General features: G+C 44.9%; 1 protein-coding gene across 1 annotated transcript in view; it reads left to right on the forward strand.

Moving 5' to 3' along the window:
* The first annotated feature begins 252 nt into the window (after nucleotides 1–252).
* The window catches only part of FANCA (FA complementation group A), a 40,318-nt gene continuing 20,446 nt past the window's right edge, over nucleotides 253–20,124 (forward strand). Inside the window, exons 1-20 of the mRNA XM_065662783.1 lie at nucleotides 253–287; nucleotides 712–846; nucleotides 966–1,322; nucleotides 1,443–1,591; nucleotides 1,877–1,983; nucleotides 2,897–2,969; nucleotides 3,742–3,884; nucleotides 4,173–4,268; nucleotides 6,106–6,179; nucleotides 7,519–7,631; nucleotides 8,349–8,431; nucleotides 8,900–8,933; nucleotides 11,278–11,344; nucleotides 11,913–12,025; nucleotides 13,001–13,077; nucleotides 13,518–13,659; nucleotides 14,215–14,348; nucleotides 15,589–15,699; nucleotides 16,084–16,179; nucleotides 16,275–16,334. Coding sequence (XP_065518855.1) covers nucleotides 253–287; nucleotides 712–846; nucleotides 966–1,322; nucleotides 1,443–1,591; nucleotides 1,877–1,983; nucleotides 2,897–2,969; nucleotides 3,742–3,884; nucleotides 4,173–4,268; nucleotides 6,106–6,179; nucleotides 7,519–7,631; nucleotides 8,349–8,431; nucleotides 8,900–8,933; nucleotides 11,278–11,344; nucleotides 11,913–12,025; nucleotides 13,001–13,077; nucleotides 13,518–13,659; nucleotides 14,215–14,348; nucleotides 15,589–15,699; nucleotides 16,084–16,179; nucleotides 16,275–16,334 — 2,199 coding nt within the window. The remainder of the gene's footprint in view (nucleotides 288–711; nucleotides 847–965; nucleotides 1,323–1,442; nucleotides 1,592–1,876; nucleotides 1,984–2,896; nucleotides 2,970–3,741; nucleotides 3,885–4,172; nucleotides 4,269–6,105; nucleotides 6,180–7,518; nucleotides 7,632–8,348; nucleotides 8,432–8,899; nucleotides 8,934–11,277; nucleotides 11,345–11,912; nucleotides 12,026–13,000; nucleotides 13,078–13,517; nucleotides 13,660–14,214; nucleotides 14,349–15,588; nucleotides 15,700–16,083; nucleotides 16,180–16,274; nucleotides 16,335–20,124) is intronic.

Raw genomic sequence — 20,124 nt, forward strand, 5'->3', positions numbered from 1 at the left:
TCTTCCAGTTCCAACCCCTTCCACATGCAGGGACACTTAGACCAGGTTGCTCAAAGTACACACAGTTAAACAATTGGTGTTTGTGTCACTACAGAAAAGCTTGAACAGATAATGGGCCTCCTAAGAGGTCAGGATGACCTGGAAACAATACTGACTAACAAAGAGCATTGACAGCTGGGGAGCAGGCTTTGGCCATGCATAGGCAGTTTAATAAACAAGGCTAATGAATCTCAGAAAGAACTATCCTTGGAGATGGCGGATCCTGAAAACACATGGACATTGTCAAGGTATGGCTTTGATGGTCAGCACAACATTAGGGTGTCTTTTAGATGAACTATTCTCAATAGAATAATAAAAATCACACCTTCAAGTCAAAAGACCCAAACCCGGTTTAAAAGACCTTTTCCTGAGCATGCATAGTAAGGAACCAATGATGTAACTGCATGAAAACTAATTGTCAAGCTGTTAAATGGTTGGAGGGTTACAGGGACTTACTAACCTCAGCTGATTGTATAAACAGGTGAAACTATGGCCGGAGTGCTAGCTCTGTGGAATACCACCCAGTACCCTTTTTGTGCAAACTTGGCACAAACAAATACCTTGTGTCTGCTGCACCCAGGGCAATGGGTCCTGCGCTCAGGATAACCAGGACACCCCAGGAGCAGGGAAATGCTGTGGCTGACAGCGCTGGTCCTGCCAATGCTGCACCAGGCAGCGGTCTGAGGCATGGATGGATGTCCCCAGCCCTCGTGGCCTGGACCGGGCAGCCCGGGGGGGGGGCTTCCCGTCTGTCGCTGTTGTGCTGAGCCCCCCACAGGCGGGCAGCTTCCCCTCAGGGCCTGTCAGGTAAAAGTCCTTCTCCTGGCCGCCATATCATGGCTGCAGCCTGAGCTACCCCTGCACTACACACACTGCCACAAGCAGCCATGTGGAGAGCGCTCCCCTCTTACCGTGCCCTCTGCCAGCGTCTTCCCCCTCATGCCACCTCAGCCACCTCAGCCACCTCAGCCACCTCAGCCACCTCAGCCACCTCAGCCACCTCAGCCACCTCAGCCACCTCAGCCACCTCAGCCACCTCAGCCACCTCAGCCACCTCAGCCCAGGGCCTGCCACAACACCCACCCACCGCCATCAACACCGACCGCCCTCCCCAACATGGCGGATGGGCGGGCGGGTCCACGACGCGCTCCAACCAATGGGCGGCGGCGGCCTCCGCAGCGGACAGCCAATGGCGGCGCAGAGCGGGCGGGTTTGGTTGGCGGGAAGCGGCCGTGTGGCTGTCATGGCGGGGTCGGGCCGCGGGACGTGGCGGGCTCTGCTGGGTAGGTGCGGGCTGAGGTGGCACTGGTGCTCTCCTGTCCCGGTGCTTCCTGCGGGGACAGCGGAGGGCAAGGGGGGACTGGATGCCCGCTCTGTGCTTTCATACACCGCTCTTCCTCCAGGCTCCGCGGTGCTCTGGGCCGCTGGCCGCCCCTCACCTCAGCTCCTTCTCAGCCCTGCTCCGCCCGTAAACCCTGTTCCAAAACCTGGTGGCCCCGGCGCGGTTACTGTCCTGGGGGGGTGGTGGTGGTGGTGGTGCCAGGGCTCCACTGTGGGTGCTTTGTGCAAGGGCCTTTGCAGGCTGACAGTGCCTGACGGGTCTTTGCCTGCGCTGGGCTGCTCATGCTGAAGGCCGCGGGGCTTTGTCTGCAGAACTGCCCACCGAGCCGTGCCCAAACACCCCGTGCTGCTCCTGGCATGCTGCTGGGTAATGACAGCCTGGGCCTGCCTTTGCGCTGTCAGTGGTGTGTGCTGTGGCAGCGAAGAGAGGGAGGTGTCCTCAGTGGGGGCTGCCAGAGCGAGCTAGGGTTATAAAATAAATCAAACTTCTCAGCAGGGAGAGCCAGGAAACGGAAAAGTGGTTTTGGAAGCGGAGCAGAGCTTCAGGAAGCAGCGCTGCGCCTTCTGGATCACCATCAGAACCTGAATGACTTCCTCCTGGAGGTAGGAGTGGGGTGGTTTGGGGTGGGGAATGGTGGGAGATCCCAGTTGGAGGTGTTCTTCCTAGGGCAGCTGTAGAGTGGATGCCCTGGGAAGACCTTTCTCATGATACATGGAAAGAAAAAACAGCACTGTAGGGGTAATCTGCAGTTTACAAGTCTGTGTTGCAGAAATTAGATTATTATTTTGTTTTTCCTTTGTTCTTCTGTATTTTATTGTTACAGACTAAAAATGGTTAAGCATGGTTTGGCTTTGTGAGAGGGAAAACCCAGCCCCTTTTTCGTGGGGTCAGAACTGGCTTCTTATGAGTACAGGATAGGAGGAAATCCGGAGAGACTTGGGTTTCCTCTGAATTGCCACCTGCTTCCAACTAATGTGACTGTCTTTATGAAAACCTGTGTAATCTGCCTGTACAGACACGTGAGCCAATATTCTGACTTGGCCACATTCCACCCTCTTCTCATCCACTGGAGAAAGCTTTTTCTGTAACTGCAATAGGCAGCTCCAATACTTGCCATAGTTCAGCCACAAGGATGCTTCTTTCTCTAGAGATCGTTTGTCTTTATAAAAAGAGCATTTAACTAGAGAAGGATCCAACATTTTGACATGTTTCACCAAATATTTATGGCAGTGTGGCTTCACAGAAGGGACTTGAAAGATAGAAATTCTGTTCCTGCTGCTGCTGCTGATGTGTTGGGTGACCTGTATCCCTTTCTTTGCATAAAATGATAATAACTATATGTATGTCTCCTGTGAGGTGCCCTGAAATCTCTGGTTTACCATAACCATATGGGAGCTTGGGAGTGTTACTTTCACTTCAATTGCACCAGCCCCCAGTAGTGCCAGAGCTTTGGAAAGTGTAGGTGTGTAAATGTGTGTAACAGACATCTAAGACTGTTAGGTTTTTGGCTTGCAGGTGCAAGATTCAGTCAAGCCAGCTGGAAAGGATGGCGCAGAACACCAGGAAGCACCATCAGAATCACTTTTAGGTGAGTAAAAGAGGATCTATTGGAGACAGATGTGGAAAAAAAAGCTTTCTTCATGTAATGAATTTTTGTCTGTTAAATGTGATACCAGTTTTACTTTATTTTCATTGTTCTGGTCTCCCACCCAGCTGCTTTTTATTTGGTCTTCCACATTATTTTTATAGTTAATTTTTTGCCTTTTTTGGTTGGAGCTGCATGTTGCTAGCATGACAGCCTTTGGAAATAAAAGGTACAGATAAAATCGTATGCTATTCAGTACTAACCAAGTATTTTGAATATTAACATTTGATACAAACAATGCATCTTGATAAGCAAAACAAATGGTACAATCTGACCTGCTGTGGAAGGGAAACTATTGAGAGAGAAACCTGATGGGTTAATGGTTGGACTCTGTGATCTTAAAGGTCCTTTACAACCTAAATGATTCTATGATTCTACGTGTCTCTTACTTATTTGCTGATGGCACCCCACTGAGTATTTTGATTTGACTTGAAAGTGTTACTGTGAGCCCCATGAGTCTGAAATACAGAAATCTGCTTCACAAGGATATTCCACCTCAGTGGTTGTTCTGCATCTGTTTTATGTGCAGTAAATGAATGATACATGGAAATGAAAGTGACTTGCCTAGTGCAACAAATGACATCTGTGCTGGAAGAGATTTAAGACTTGGGGCTTCTGTCTTCATAGTCACGTTTTCAAACCTTTTTTTTCTCCCATGCTGACAGCTGTATGGTTTGGTTGTTTTTCTTCTCTTGTGTTTTTTTTTTTTCCCTAGTCTCTGTTCTGCAGGAACAGGCCTCAAGGTTGGGTGTGCCTCCAGCAGTACTGGCAGCCAAAAATGCAATTACCAACATCGAACGGATCTGCCAGGCTTCTGCGAGCCCCTCTACAGTCCCACTGCTGAACTTGGACCAGAGAGTAAGGGAAAAGGTTTACATTTAGTTTATCAAGAAAACAGTAATGTTAGGTTTAACTTTAAACCTAGTTTATCTGTTCTGGTAAAGTCACCCAAACATGTAGGTGTTGCTGATGTCAGCCAGGTTGCCTTCAGTTCAGCCTTAAAATGAAAAGTTTGGGCCTTTCCTATGAATTCACTATTCAAACCTTTAGAAAGCAATAAACAGGGAAAAGCAACAAATTTGTTTTTTGAAGACTGTGTTATTTACAAAGGAAATTATTTATGCTTCATTTCTGGGGTGCTTCCAGAAGAGGTTGTCTTCCTTGCTTCAATCAATCAAGGATTTGCTGGCGAACAATGTGTTCTCTCGCTCTTTCTTCTGTCAAGAAATGTGGAAAATGAAGGTAAGAGAAATGTTGCTGTGTTACAGACCATTTAGGCTTCCTGTGGAATGTGGTAGTGTGTTTTCACCCCATCTCTCCCATGATGGTCAGGGATAACTGTTAAATGGCCTAGTGAAGTTCTGTGAATTCTGTTCAGGTTCCACTGGTGGGTTTTTTGGTGACCTAGAGCAGTCTTGCCACTGCTTATCCCTGCTCTGCTCGACTGCAGTCATGAACTCCTCCTGAGGATGACTGTGGGCTTTCTGAACTTTCAAAAGCATGAACTGAATTATTAATGGTGGGTTTTTTCTTTGTTTTTTTATTATTTTAAAGGAAGTTCATTGCCCCTGAAGCACGATTTACTCCTTTGAAGAGGACTTAGTAGAGGAGGAGATGTTGAACTGTTTCCATTTGTCTTTGGCACAGCTGGTCCCCACTAGGAACCAGCTAGAGAAGGGCATGGCATTTCAGTGCCTGGAGTTACAGCAAGGCTGATGGGATTAAACTCATCTGAAGTGACACTGCAGTTAGACACTGGAGGGGGGAGGGGGGTTTATAAATTTCTTCCCTATTTAGCTTTGCTGCCCTGCTGCTACCACTGAAGTACTCATCAGTTGACACATAGGTTTGCTGTGTGGGCTAAGCAATCTGGGTCAACTAACCAAGCAGTGCAGAACCTCCCAGCTGGCTGTGCAGTGGCAAGGCCCCAGAAGTCCTTTATGTGTTTTGCCAGCAATATTCAGTGGTATTCTGGTTTACCCCTCCATTTATCTGGGAATGGTGATAAGCCCAAGTGAGTTCCTGGAGAAAATGGCTTGAGAGAAAAAGGATAGGGGTAACAGGTCATGTTGCTTTACAAATGTGTTGTCTTGATTTCATCTGGGTGGTTTGTTTTCTTAAGATAAGTGATGCTCTAAGAAGAGTTGAGGATGTTTTGTGAGTGGGGCAGTTCTGATTGCTCACTGCTCCAGTGGGAAACAAGGAAGAGGCTGATCTGCCAGGATAAAGAGGCATGCACCAGTCTCAAATATCCCATCCTGGGCTGAAAATAGAATTCTGTGTGTTCTGTAGGCTGATTGAGATCTCCTTGTTCTCAGGTAGACATGGAGATCAAGTATTGCTGTGTAATTGAGATTGTTACACTAAAGAATTAGGTTGTCAAAGGCAAAGTATGTGGGTGAGTCCAGGGTCATGCTGAGAGGCAGCTGCTGCTCACTAAAGGAAACTCCTGGGGTTTGCCTTTTCTTCGGAATGGCCTGTGTGTGTCCAAAACTCCCAGGTACCTTTTCCTTCACGAGGTGTGAAAGCTTTGTTTCTGTCTGGGAGTGTTTCTATCTAGAGCCTACCTCTGTGTCTATCACCCTCTCGGCCCAAATGATTGTAGTTTCTCTTTCTGTAGTCTCCTATTGGGAAATGGATTTGAAAGCAGTGAACTTGCTTCACAGAGGCTAATAAACAGTTACTATGCCACGTGATGTTCTCTAATCTGTTTCTGGATCTGAATTAACAAGACTTGAAACTTAGTGGTGTTACCAGTTTCGTGGGGTGTCCACTGCTCCTCTGAATATGCAGAATCAGCATTATTCTGAGGGACAATGATGGATCTATTTATTACTTGACCATGAAAATTTAAAGTTGTAAAGTACCTTCAGCCTAAAAACATCTAAGTTTTGTAGGAAGGAAAAATCAAACATAATTTGTCCTTGGCTGGTATTTCCTATGTTGTCATTTTCAAATTTCAGTAAGTTCTGGATAGTCTGAATAAAGTGAATTAATCTTTATTTTTAATATTTAATTTCTGTTAGACAAATGTTAACTGCAAAATGCAGACTATGACCTAATTGTGGGATCTCGTTAGGACCCTCCGGTGCTGGAAGCTGCGTGGCATCTGTACAGAGGTGACATCATTGGTCTGGGACAGCTGCTGGAGAGGTGAGCAGAGGTTTATAGGTTTGCAGATGTATTTAATCTCTTAAAGCCTATTGAAATATAATCAGGGATTAGTCGTGAGTATTCTGGACTAAGAATATAGTCAGATGCTGGTGAGTGATCAGATTAGCAGGATTTAAGAAGTTATCCTGCATTTGAGAGGTTACTCTGGGTTAATTGGTCAGTTCAAGGTGTGGTGGTTGTCTGATGGGTGTGAATCAGAGACGAAGTGAAATGGTTCAGTGAGAGTCCTGGGTGATATTTTACCTAGTGCTTTGTTTCACTGGCTCTGTGTGTGTGTGTGGTTACTGTGATGTGCTGGACTTGGTAACACAGCTCCTTTAGTTCACATGACTGTGCCTCTGGGTCAGCTTTGGAAACTCAGCGTATAAGAGTTAGTGCTGCTCTTGAGGAGAAGCTTTGCAGAAGCTGTGTGCTTCTGTCTTCACAAACCCGTACACTTCAGTAAGGTTTGGCAGAGCTAATCTCCAGAGAATACTAAGAATTGATTTGGTTTTACTATGCTTTTTTTTACCAATACAGAGCTAACAACCCAGTTATGCTTTGTGAAATTCAGGTTGCCTTCTTAATGGTGTCAAAGGAATGTTGCAGTAATCTTTTGGGGTTTTGATACTGGTTTATTTGTCTTTTACTGGGATTGGAAAAAAGCCTTCAGTGCCCATTGTACTTCAGATTTAGGGAAACCAAAGGGATAGACTAAGAGGTTTTTTTTTAATTTTTTTGCCCCCAAAGCATTTTTATCTAAGTATCTTAGAAATTAGGGCAATGGGTCCAAACCTGAACAGGAGAGACTGAGCTGAGCTCTTAGGCAGAAGCTCTTCCCTGTGAGGGTGCTGAGGCGCTGGCACAGGGTGCCCAGAGAAGCTGTGGCTGCCCCATCCCTGGCAGTGCTCAAGGCCAGGTTGGACACAGGGGCTTGGAGCAAGCTGCTCCAGTGGAAGGGGTCCCTGCCCGTGGCAGGGGTTGGAGCTGGAGGAGCTTTAAGGTCCCTTCCAACACAGACCAGGCTGGAACTGGAACCAAAGTCTTTTGTCTAGGAGAACTTTCTAAATGGAAACACTTCAATGCCAGAGACTAGGAAATAATTGAACGCACAATTTCACATGTATGTTTTCGTTTGGATGTGTTTGTTGTGGAATCTTTTTATAAAGCAAATAAAGCTCTTACTGGTCCAAATTAAAAGACGGAAATGCCACATAGAGGGCAGAGTCCTACACAGATGACTGTTTCCTGAGTCCAAGAGGATGGTGGTAGAAAAGAAAACCAACCCAAGCACAAAAGCAGGAGGGATTGAATTGAATGTGTTTTTGTTTGCTCTCAGCAGCCCATCTGCCTCTGCTGCAGTGGAGTGGTTGTGCAGTTGCCTCCGTGGCCTCTGTGAACAGGCAGTGGAGTCCTCTGCGGACATGGAGCTCGCTGGGCATGTTCTCTCAGGCAAGACTCAACTGGGCACTGGTTTGCTCAGCCTGTGGTGAGGGCTGTGCAAGTCAAAGGCTAGGAGGTGTAGAAGTTGATCCCAAGCTTTGTATTATTGTACTTGGTTTCAGTGAGGGGAATATATTTTCATATTTGTGGAGAATTTAGCCATTTTTTCCCCTTAAAAGTTAATTGGTTTGATTTTTCTATATCCCTTTGAGTTATAGTATCCCAGGAAAGCATAGTTGCAGGGTGTATGGAATAGGGATCATGCACTGAGGATGTAACAATCCTGCAAAGTGATATAGACCGGAAATATTTAACAGTTCCATTTTGCCTCCTGTCATTTTCTATTATTTATTTGGTGGTTTTGTTTAGAAAACAAAAAATCACTACACAATTTGACTGAAGAGTTGCAGTTACATCTTTGACTTGGTGCGGGTGGTCAGGCACAATCCATATTTCTGCAGTGGTAATAGAGCATGAAACCTGGAATTGCTTTAGTCTTTGTAATTCTTTTAATGTTTCTGTGCTCCTTGCTACCCATTGTTCTTGGTCCTTTTGCCTGGGAGTCATTTTACTCCAAGAAAATACATGATCCCTGCCAACTGCTGTATAGTGAATGAAGCTTTTCAAGCACTAGCACTATTGGGAAAGTGGGATGAGGAGGCCAAAGAGCAAGGGATCTTTAATGAAAGGGGGATGCTGAAACACTAATTCTTTCTTGATTTGCAGACTTTGCTGTCATGTTTCTTCAGAATGGCTTTCAGCAAAATTTGGAACTGGGAATGAAGTTGAAATTCAATAAGGTCCCCAATGTAAGGACAAAATGAACCTATTTACAAATGGTTGTTGAAAGATTAGTTCCATTATGCACCTCTGTGCCTTGCTGAATATAAAGAAATCTGAGCATAGAGCCACAAAGAAAGGGTGGTGGTCCAGGTGCTAAGGGTGGGTGAGGAGGAAATGGTGAAACCAGAACAGAGCGTTTTTTTAATAGAGAATTTCTCCAAGGTGGCACGTAAAGGGCTTTTTAAGCTTCCCCAGTTTCACCTTAATTGCTTTTTTTTTTTTTTCTTTTCATTTAAATATAAAGCTGGTAAGTGGAGTGCTGGTAAGCATGGGAAGTGCTTGCCCTCTGTCTATTGTATCTGTTCTGGATTGCAGGTTGAGGTAAAAGTTAAGCTTTAAATTAAGAGGGATAGAATTATTTTTTTGAGTCAATTGACTTTGAATATAACTGGCTCTTAAACTCTAAATGGTTTTAATTTGTCAATTTTGAACAGATCTGTCATGCTGTCTTACAAAGAATGTTGACGTGTAAGTATTCTTGTGATTTGTAGCTTTGTGCAGTCAGTTTGCTAGACTTATGTTCCTTGTTCAGTTCTGAGTCTCTGTGAAAAAATACTTTGCCTGGGAATCTTTTCCTCTGCGTAATATTTGTGTCATTGATTCTTTGTGCCTCTGCTTTTCCCTTTGCTCTTGTAAAGTGAGTGTCTCCTGACACTGCAGATAATTTCTTGCCTTTTATCCTAGTTCATTTTGATGCTCCCAGCTGCAACATCAGGCAGGTATCCGAGCTGGTTTTTGACAAGTTGGATTGGAAGCAATTGTAGCAGAGAGGTTAGGCTAGGATAATTTTTTTTTCCGCTCAGTGAATTAAACTTTGAATTTAGAAAGTTAGGTGCAAGGAAGCAGTTTTGCTGGCTCACAGTCTGGATTTGCAGACTAATGTTTTGTGAAACCTATTTTGTTTTTAATGCTGAGCAAAGACATCTAATGTAGGTGTGCAGTCTTTAGACGGCCAGACTTCAAAAGCTATGGACAGTGTGTCTGTCTTGGCCAGGGCAGACCAGATGCTGTTGCTGAGAGTTCAAGGAGTAACATCTGGTTTGCATTGCAAATCCAACGCAGAAAGACTAAACACATGAGGGTTATTTTTGTCTTGTGTAACAGATGATCTTCACAGTAAGTTGCTGTATCTGCTGTACAGCAGAGGAAGTGTTTGCTTGCATCTTCTCACATGCCCTACACCAGTGTATTGGCACAATCTGACTGTGGCTGCTGTTACTTCACTGTCTCCTTAGTGACAGCACTTTCTCCTTTTTCTTTTCTGGTATGGTTCTGCAGCGTGCTTGGTGCTGCTGCAGAGGTTAGTGCTTTTCTTCTGCCGTAGGATGATGGAAAACCAGGATGTGACACTGAGACTGCTCCCTCCTTTCTGTGTCTCTTGTGGTGGGCACTGCCAGCCTGATCCCGTACCCGTGTCTCTCAGGGAGCATTGTCTGTAGACAGAGATGCCTCACAGACCTCAGGGAGTGTTTCTAAAAACAGAAAGCTGCAAGAAGTGCTTTATTATTTAATGAGTCCCATCTCAGGAAGCCCTTATGCCGGTAGTTGAAAAATAACCCTTCCAAACGCAGGGCTAGGGGGGATTTTGTAGGAAAAGAAGCAGGCAGTTGGCAGTCAGACAGGAGTCTGCTAACCTGCTCTTCGTTTGACCTTCACGTTTGTGCAGCCTGCTCTGCCACTGACTGGCAGTCTGTGTGTCTGAAAATTGTATTAAATGAGTTTCTTTAAAAGGTATTTTTATTAGTGTATACTTCTGGGTCACCTTTAAGGGGTTTTGCTTAGCTAATCAGCTGCTTTGAAGAACATTAGGATTCTCTATGCAAAATAACTCACTATTAATGAAGAGCTTTACTCGAGGAGAAAGGCTGAGAGTAGCACGGGAGCACTGTGCTTCATAGTAATGCTATATTGAACTCCTGTGCCTGAAGATAAGTAGAGTTTATCTCCTTTTCTCTGTTCTCCCCTACTTAACCTTAAAGAATTCCGTAGCAGGAGAGGAGGGTATTATGTACTAATGCTGTGGGCTGCCTCTTAAAGGCATGTGAGGGACACAGGTCAGTAAATTTCCTTTTAAGGTGGTTCTCTTATCCTAATAAACAAATAAACAAACCAAAATCTTTTTCACTGTTACAAGAGGAGGCTTTTAAAGGTACGATGGGATGAGAAAACAGATGCAGCAGGGTGTGAAGCAAAGGGTTTCTCAATGCATGGGCTTTGAGTGATGTAGGCTGTGCAAGCTGCAAACCTGTTTGACCTCCACCGGTCATTTTGGGGCAGATTGAGCTTTTGAGAGCATTTCTGCTAAGCAAATGTAACATGAAGCCTTGCTGCAGTTAGAATGTGTGGCACTCACCGCAGTGTCCTCTTTGGCCCCGGCAGTTAAGACCATTATTACCAGGGTTGTTAATTCAAAGCTTGGTTCTGCCAATCTGCCTACAGACAGGCTTCTCTCTCACGCAGCTTTGCAGTGTTCATGCTCACAGATGCAGTGCACAGTTGGGGCTGGGTTTGGAAGTTAAATACTAATTTATGTGCATTTTTAGAGGGCTTAATTATTAGCACATTCTTGGGAACGCTTTTAAATTGGTTCAAGGTTAGTGTTAATAGTTTTTGAGTCTCTCTGTCACTCTTGAAAAAATTTGTAAGAATTTAATGTTGTTGAATGGCTTCTGCACATTTCCCTAATGGGGTCACCTTCTCAAAGGTGCACAAATTATTTGTTCCTGTTAGTTCCTGCCAGTTGTTTAGTGTCACAGTTCTTTCCATTTCCATTTCTCTCACTGTGGCTTTGTGTCTTTCTTTTGGGGCACAGGGGTGCTTGATGCTGTTGGTAAAGAGAAGCAGGAAGGTGTTTCTATGTTGCAAGCTAGGAGGTTCTGGTAAGAAATGCTGTTCCTACAAATAATGTCAGGAGGTGGTTTTTTTATCCACTGTTATGCTTGTTACTGAAGTAAAGCAAATGTTATGAGTTTTAGTAACTTATTTACACATACCCCACAACAGTGTTACTTACGTTTGGTGTTCTCTGTAATAAAATCTGTGCAAATAAAAATGCTTGTAGAAATATAAGTGTCAGGTAGGAAAGGGTGTTCTGGCAGTGTGAGAACTGATCTTAGAGCATCCTTGAGTTTTCTCACTCTGCTTCTGAGCAGAAATACCTGGAAGGTGCCATTGTCTTCTACAGTTCCTTCTAAACTTGTTTTAACTACTTTGTACATGTCAAAGTCCCATCCTGTTCAGGAGTATATATTAGATTCAAGTTTGTCAATCTGATGGCCACATGCTGTAGAGTAACCAATAGATATTTTAAAAATACATACAAAAAAGGTGTGTATCTGGCAATTTGAGAGATGAATGTAGAAGGAAAAAGAGTAATTCACCCTAATCAGCACCTGGTTTATCATACTTCCTGTGCATTGTTTCTGAGTATTTCCCTGTCATTTACAGGCTGAATGTGTTCAGTGTGTCACTTTATAACAGTGCAGTTCATCCGGATTCCTTGCAGCAGTTTTTTAGACACACCCTGATCGAGGTTCTTACCTACAACCCATTGTTGAAAGGTAGGAATAGGTGGGGAGAAGTGAGTGTCTCCAGGGTGTGTCACCGTGCATACGGAGCTCCATCCCACCAGGCCTCACTTAGTCCAGCCTGGAGGAGCCAGAGAAGCTCCTGGCTTCCCAGCTCTTTCCCAGGGTCTATATACGCAGGGTGCCAGCTCAGACAAAAAAAAACCAAACCAAAAACAAAACCAAAACTCCCTAAAATGTGGGCTCTAGAGGGCTGTATTTCAGAAGAAAACTGTAGGTGGAAAGTCAGCACCCTCAAACAGAACTTTACCCAGTGGCTCATGAACAGATATTTAGAGTCACATGTAATAGCAGCCTTTATGGGGCAGACACGGGAGAGCTCTGGCCTCTGGGAGCAGTTCTGGCCAAAGGGGTAACTGGATGGGAGAGGCAGTGCTGCAGAGAGCTTGGGGATAAAGCAAGTCTGGTCCCTCATGTTTGGGTTTACTCATAAGATGTGGCCTTTCTCTGCTGGCTGGGTGTTTCTTTTGGTAGATCAGAGGTAGTGACAGGAAGGCTTTTAATCCCCGAGTAGTAATTGTGGAGCTTGATGGTTTTAGGAAGAAATATGTTTGGGCTACAAAATCTCTGGTAAAATCACTCTGAGCTATGATTAGAGCTGCTTGCCTGTTGTGTGGGAGAGCTGTGTCATTGCTGGCTTCCAGTGGGGAGAAGTTACTGAGGAAAATGATGATTCCTCGCTGATTCTTTGTTTGCCTATGAATATGTGATCACAAGAACAGCTTTGAGATGGCAGTGCCATAGTGAAATGATACTGTCCTTGTTGCCATAGACTGTGTTCCAAAGACAAAAGAATGGGAGACAGAGTATCTCAGTGGGCAGTTTTTGAAGTATCTGGCTGCCAAAGCCAAATGTTTTGTGGAAGTGTGTGGTTAACTTAAGGGGTTTGGGTGTATTTTAAAATTTATTTTATTGCTGAAAAGTAAACTTCTGTTTTTTTGGGTGCAGTGTCCGATGCCATCCACATGCACAAAGAGTGGAGCTTTACAAGAACCTGTTCGCTGCTCACTACCTTGTATCGCAAAGTAGGTCTCCCTGGTTTCACAAAGAGAACTTTATTATGTTGGGTTTATATTCACTGAAATATCTGAAATTAGTTTTTTTTTTTTTTGAATAGTGTGTTCCAGTCACAGCTGCTAGAAATTGTAGGCAGGAGGAAGCATGAAGAGAGTACTACTGGGGTTTTCATTTGTGCAAAGCTGTTAATGAGAACAACAGTGATAACTGAAGATATGAATTTTCACTGCTATAGAATATGACATGACTCCTGAAAGAGCTGGAATAGTACTGTTTATTTTAGCCAGGGATAGTCCCAGTCTGGGAGGGTATCTGGCTCTGGAAAGCTGATGCAGAAGATGTACACAGGATAACTTTTTCAAAAGACACCTGCATGTTAATCCTGGTGGTGTGTTTCACTCTTATGGGTGGCTGCATGTCATAGCTGAAATTGTTTTCACTCTTCTAGCTGTTCGTGGCATTCAGTGCAAAGGAGTCGATCAGCCAGCTGCAGCAAGTGCTGGAGACTCATGAAGTGAATTGGCAGCATGTCCTGTCCTGTGTTTCCACACTGGCAGTCTGTCATGCTGAGGCTGAGCAGCTCTTCAAAGGTATGTAGGTATCAGCAAACTTTCAAGCTAATGTTCACTTGTTTCTCAGGTGCTTGAGAGGACCACGCCAACTGGTGTAATATAGACATTTATAGTTGCTGTTTTGAGATTCCTGCGTGGAAAAGCAGAAAAATCTGCTTTTCCCTTCAGACATCCGTGTTGGTGGCCTGGCCATGTGAATGCCAGGCCTTGTGCCTGATACTTCTCAAACTCTGTGTGCTGCTAAGAATGGTTATTTGATAGTTACCTTCATTCTTAATTGGAGTAGCAGTTACTGGAGCTTAGTTCTTGTATCTCACCTCTACGAGCAGACCTTGTTTTTTAGAGCTTCTTACTGATTATCTCATTGCTGGACTCCCTGCAGTTCCTGCAGGTTGAAATCCAAGAGTTGACTGTTGAAAGTGCATGAAAAAATACAAGCAGGCCTCAAACGTTCGCCATGCTTCAATACATGTCCTTCTGATATTTTATTGCAGTTATTTGGCTTCATTTACTGTAGAAAATTACACAACAGTATGAAGAGCAAAGTTTGGGGTTATTTTTTTATTTTTCTAGATCTACTGAGCCATCTTCTGATAAAGGCCTTTGGGAATTATGACGTGGAAAATATGATCACAGCATTCCTGATAGCTCGGCAGGCTGCTCTAGAGGGCCCTGCTGTGTTCATGCCTTACTCTAAATGGTTTAAGGTAAGACGAACTGCGGCCTGACTCTAAGTATGTGAGGAAACCTGTGCATAAGAAGTGTTCTGCTGCACAGTGGAAGCCTACTTTCACACAAGATAGTCAGGAATTAGGGGGGAAAGGTGGGAGAACCGAAAGCAAATAGTAGTAAGTGATTGTATTGGTATTAGGAATGATATAATATTCATTACTGCCTTTATGTCTGCAAAGAACATGTTATTTGGCTTTCTCTGGTCTTCCTTCCTTTCATCTTTTAAGTCCATCCTGCCTTCTCATATTATTTGTCAGGAATGCAGACATGTAATTCCTGTTATAATCATAATCTTGGATGTATTTCAGTATCTTGATAACCAACACTGTTGTTATTGCATAAGCTGTGGGTTATTGCAGATGAAACATTCATATTTCCTGGATGTTTGCATGCAGCTGTAATTGCTGTGTTTGACCTTATAGATAATTGGTTGTTAGCTTCTAGTTATAAATATGCAGGTATTTTAGGTATGCAAATCTCCACATAATTTAAACCTGTAAATTCCTTTGTATGAGTTTGCAAATCTGAAACGCAGCCTTTGCTGGTGGAGTGATCAGGATGTAACAAAAGGTACATGTCATGTTCTGTATAGTCTCAGACTGGCTTATTTTCCTTACAATGCTTGGGTAAACCTGTGTGGAAACCTGCAGATGTGTGGTTCCCTCATGAATCTCACTCCTTTTGGTGCATTTCAGTGTTACCTTATTTAACTCCTCTAACTGGTCTACCTCTGATGTCAGCACATCAGAGTGAGTGTTAAGCGTGACATGGCAGACTCTGGAAATTGAACAGAGAAGGTAAAATAAAAGGTCCCTAGAGACTTCAATAAGCTTTCTCTGGAGACTTATCACAGAATCCTGGACTGGTCTGGGTCGAAAGGGACCTTAAAGCTCAACCAGTTCCGACCCACTGCCATGGACAGGGACATCTTCCCCTAGAGCAGCTTGCTCCAAGCCCTGGCCTTGAACACTGCCAGGGATGGGGCAGCCACAGCTTCTCTGGGCAACCTGGCTCAGTGTCTCATCACTTTCAGTAAAGAATTTCTTCCTAATGGCCTACAGTCATTCTTTAGAAAGATTCTTTCTCCAGGAATATTCTCCTGATAGGAAGCAGATCTCTAACGCATGCCTGGGAATTGTGCGCTTAGTTGCAGCATTGCTGGGATTGGGATTCTTTCATGCCAAAAGGCTGTGTTGTCATTTTTCCCTATTTTAGGCTTCCTTTGGGAATGCTGGTAGTCACCACACAAGCAGTAAGAAAGCTCTGGTCTTCCTCTTTGAATTCTTGTCAGAGCTGGTGCCCTTTGAACCAGCGCAGTACCTGAAGGTGAGAAAATGCTAATGCAGATGGTTTTCTAAAGACACTACAAAGTGTGTGGCTTTGAGTAGGCTCAGGATATTATTAATCTTGTTATAGTAATTGCATTACTGCTGACACATTATTCAAAACCTTTCTGAAATAAGGAAGTACAAGATTTTTATTTACTTGACAAGAAGGAGTTTTCCTTTCATGGAGTTAAATTTAAGCACATCAGTGATTTTTATTTGTATTGTTGCTGGGGAAAAATTTCCTGTTGGTTGCCATGAAAATGGCTTATCCTACAAGAAGCAATAACATGTTCTTTGGGGAATATTTGAGGTAAATGGCTGTAAACATTAAACAGAATTTCTGCACTGTAAAGTGGCTAATCTTGTGAATTTCTTATTTCAGGTCCATATAATGTACCCGCCTTTTGTGCCAACGAAACATCGGTCTGTTCTCTTGGAGTACATCACTCTGGCTAAAACCAGACTGGATGACCTCAAGGTCAGTCAAAATTGTCTCTTTTCAAATAGTTCTTCCTGGATCTCTTAAAATAAGAGTTGTGTTGTGACCATGTGTATCTCTGTAACCTCACATAGGTTGCTATAGAAGATATGGGGCTCTATGAAGACTTGTCATCCACAGATGAGTCTGTGCAGGTACTGCTGGTGTAGCTAACAGTTTTCTCATCAGTCATGCCCCTCTTCTGGAAAAGAGTTTAGGTTATCCACCTCTCTGCCATTCCTACCAAGTTTAAGCACGCTGCCTAATCTTCTTCAGAGTTAATTTGGGTTAGTGGCCATAAATACGCAGATTCTCCTCAGATTTGGTAGCATCTCCTTTGAGGGATTTGCTTCAAATGATTTGATCACATAGGAAAGCATTTTATATATCTCTATATATATAGAATCATAGAATCATAGAATAGTTAGGGTTGGAAAGGACCTTAAGATCATCTAGTTCCAACCTCCCTGCCATAGGCAGGGATACCTCACACTAAACCATCCCACCCAAAGCTCTGTCCAACCTGGCCTTGAACACTGCCAGGGATGGAGCATTCACAACCTCCCTGGACAACCCATTTCAGTACCTCACCACCCTCACAGTAAAGAACTTCCTCCTTATAGTCAATCTAAACTTCCCCTGTTTAGTCCCTAATGAAGAGTCCCTCCCCAGCATCCCTACAGGCCCCCTTCAGATACTGGAAGGCTGCTATGAGGTCTCCACACAGCCTTCTCTTCTCCAGGCTGAACAGCCCCAACTTCCTCAGCCTGTCTTCCTACAGGAGGTGCTCCAGTCCCCTGATCATCCTCGTGGCCTCCTCTGGACTTGTTCCAACAGTTCCATGTCCTTTTTATGTTGAGGACACCAGAACTGCACGCAATACTCCAAGTGAGGTCTCACGAGAGCAGAGGGGCAGGATCACCTCCTTGGTCACGCTCCTTTTGATGCAGCCCAGGATACGGTTGGTTTCTGGGCTGTGAGCGCACACTGCAGCCGGCTCATGTTCATTTTCTCATTGACCAGCACCCCCAAGTCCTTCTCTGCAGGGCCGCTCTGAATCTCTTCTCTGCCCGACCTGTGGCTGTGCCTGGGATTGCTCTGACCCAGGTGTAGGACCTTGCACTTGGCATGGTTGAACTTCATAATGTTGGCATCAGCCCACCTCACAAGCGTGTCAAGGTCCCTCTGGATGGCATCCCTTCCCTCCAGCGTATCAACCGGACCACACAGCTTGGTGTCATCGGCAAACTTGCTGAGGGCGCACTCAATCCCACTGTCCATGTCATCGACAAAGATATTGAACAAGACTGGTCCCAACACCCATCCCTGAGGACACCACTCGTTACTGGTCTCCAGCCGGACACTGAGCCATTGACCACAACTCTTTGTGTGCGGTCATCCAGCCAGTTCTTTATCCACCTAGTGGTCCATCCATCAAATTGATGTCTCTCCAATTTAGAGAGAAGGATGTCGTGTGGGACAGTGTCAAATGCGTTGCACAAGTCCAGGTAGATGACATCAACTGCTCTACCCTTGTCCATCAGTTCTGTAGCCCCATCACAGAAGGCCACCAACTTGGTCAGGCAGGATTTCCCCTTAGTGAAGCCATGCTGGCTGTCACCAAGCACCTTGTTGTTTTTCATGTGCCTTAGCATGCCGTCCAGGAGAATGTGCTCCAAGATTTTGCCAGGCACAGAGGTGAGACTGGCTGGTCTGTAATTCCCTGGGTCATCCATTGTCCCCTTCTTGAAAATGGGGGTTATATTTCCCTTTTTCCTGTCATCAGGAACTTCGCCTGACTGCCATGATTTTTCAAATGTGATGGCCAGTGGGTTAGCAACTTCATTCGCCAGCTCCTTCAGGACCCATGGATGGATTCCATCAGGTCCCATGGACTTGTGCACGTTCAGGTTCTTAAGATGATCTAGAACCAGATCCTCTCCTACAGTGGGCCCAAGGTCTTCATTCTCACAGTCTCTGCGTCTGCCTTCCAAGACTTGGGTGGTGCAGTCGGAGCCTTTGCCAGTGAAGACTGAGGCAAAGAAGTCATTCAGAACCTCAGCCTTCTCCAAATCCTGTGTAGCCAGTTCTCCCAAGAGCTTCCTCAGGGAACCCACATTGTCCCTAGTCTGTCTTTATGCACAGTGTACCTATAGAATCCCTTCCTGTTGTCTTTCACTTCCCTAGCCAAGTTTAATTCTAACTGGGCCTTAGCTTTCCTAACCTGGTCCCTAGCTTCCCAGACAACATCCCTGTATTCTCCCCAGGCCTCCTGTCCTTGCTTCCACCTTTTATAAGCCTCTTTTTTCCCCCTCTAAGTTTCCTCAGCAGCTCCTTATCCATCCAAGGAGGTCTCCTGGCCCTCCTGCTGCACTTCCTTCTAGTTGGGACACAACACTCCTGAGCTTGTAGCAGGTGATCCTTGAAAATCAACCAACAGTCTTGGCCCCCCCTGCTCTCCAGGGCTATACCCCATGGAACCTTACTAAGCAGGTTCCTGAAGAGGCCAAAGTCTGCTCTGTTGAAGCCCAGGGCACTGAGCTTGCTGCATGCTCTTCGCACTGTCCGGAGGATCTCAAACTCAACTATCTCGTGATCGCTGCATCCAAGGCTGCCCTGGAGCATCACATTCTCAACCAGCCCTTCCCTGTTGGTGAGCACAAGGTCAAGCATGGCACCTCTCCTTGTTGACTCCTCTATTACTTGCAGAAGGAAGTTGTCTTCCACACAATCGAGGAGCCTCCTGGACTGCTTGTGCTGTGCCGTTCCGTTGCTCCAACAGATGTCAGGGTGGTTGAGTCCCCCTTGAGAACAAGGGCCTGTGAGTGTGAGGCTGTTTCTATCTGTCTATAGAGTGCTTCACCCACAGAGGCCTCTTGTTCAGGCGGTCTGTAACAGATCCCCACAGTAATGTCTCCCATGGCTGTTTTCCCTTTAAGCCTGACCCACAAACTCTCTGTAAACTGCTCACCTGTCCCCACACAGAGTTCTATACTCTCCATCCTATCCCTAATATAAAAGGCGACTCCCCCTCCCTGCCTGCCGGGCCTGTCTTTTCTGAAGAGCCTGTAACCTTCCATTCCAACACTCCAGTCATAGGAGCCATCCCACCATGTTTCTGTGATGCCCATTATATCATACCCCTGTAGACGTGCACACATCTCTAATTCCTCCTGTTTGTTCCCCATGCTACGGGCGTTTGTATAGAGGCATCTGAGCCCAGCTCCAAATGAAGCCAGTTCTTTGGCTGGAGCGGCTGGAATACCTCTACAGTGGCTGGAATATCTCTACAACACATATATTCTTTTCAGTATAGCATGTCATCTTTTTAGTGTTTTATCAAGGTGTTCACACTCAAAGGAGACTGGGGGAGGGAATCTGCAGTTTCATACTGTGGTTTGTGATAAGTTTTGGGTAATAACAGTAATTGATAAGGAAGTGTTTGCCTTTATTGTCCCTTCCTGTATTTTTATCACAAGTATGGTAGACTAGTGGCCTCATTTATACAGTCAGTCAACTGCAGTACATGACATGCAGGCTGGCAACGGGGTGCCTGAGTGTACTGCAATTAAATCTAGTCCTGTGATGAACTGCAACTTGTAAATGAAGATTTAATGTAATTTCTTCCAAGTCTGATCTGTTTGTCAGCTGAGAAACTGGCATAGGTTGTTGTAGTCTTAAGCTTACTTACAGCTCAGACAAGAGAAACCAGGGATGGCAGTCCCTCTCAGTGTAGTAGCATGGGCTGGGGTTTAATTCTAAGTGTACAAAGCAAAATAGAATAACAATAAGCCAAACCTGGAGCAGAAAAGATACTGTTCCTGATGGGGTGCATCTGGATATATGATGTGATGTTAAGCAGGAGTATCAGCTGTAGTTGCTGTCGGAGGTGTGCACAGAGCTACATGGACCTTTGAGCTGACCCAGAATAGCTGTTACAACCTT

The sequence above is a fragment of the Lathamus discolor genome, chromosome Z (assembly GCF_037157495.1).
Source record: "Lathamus discolor isolate bLatDis1 chromosome Z, bLatDis1.hap1, whole genome shotgun sequence".
Taxonomy (NCBI): Eukaryota; Metazoa; Chordata; class Aves; order Psittaciformes; family Psittacidae; genus Lathamus; species Lathamus discolor.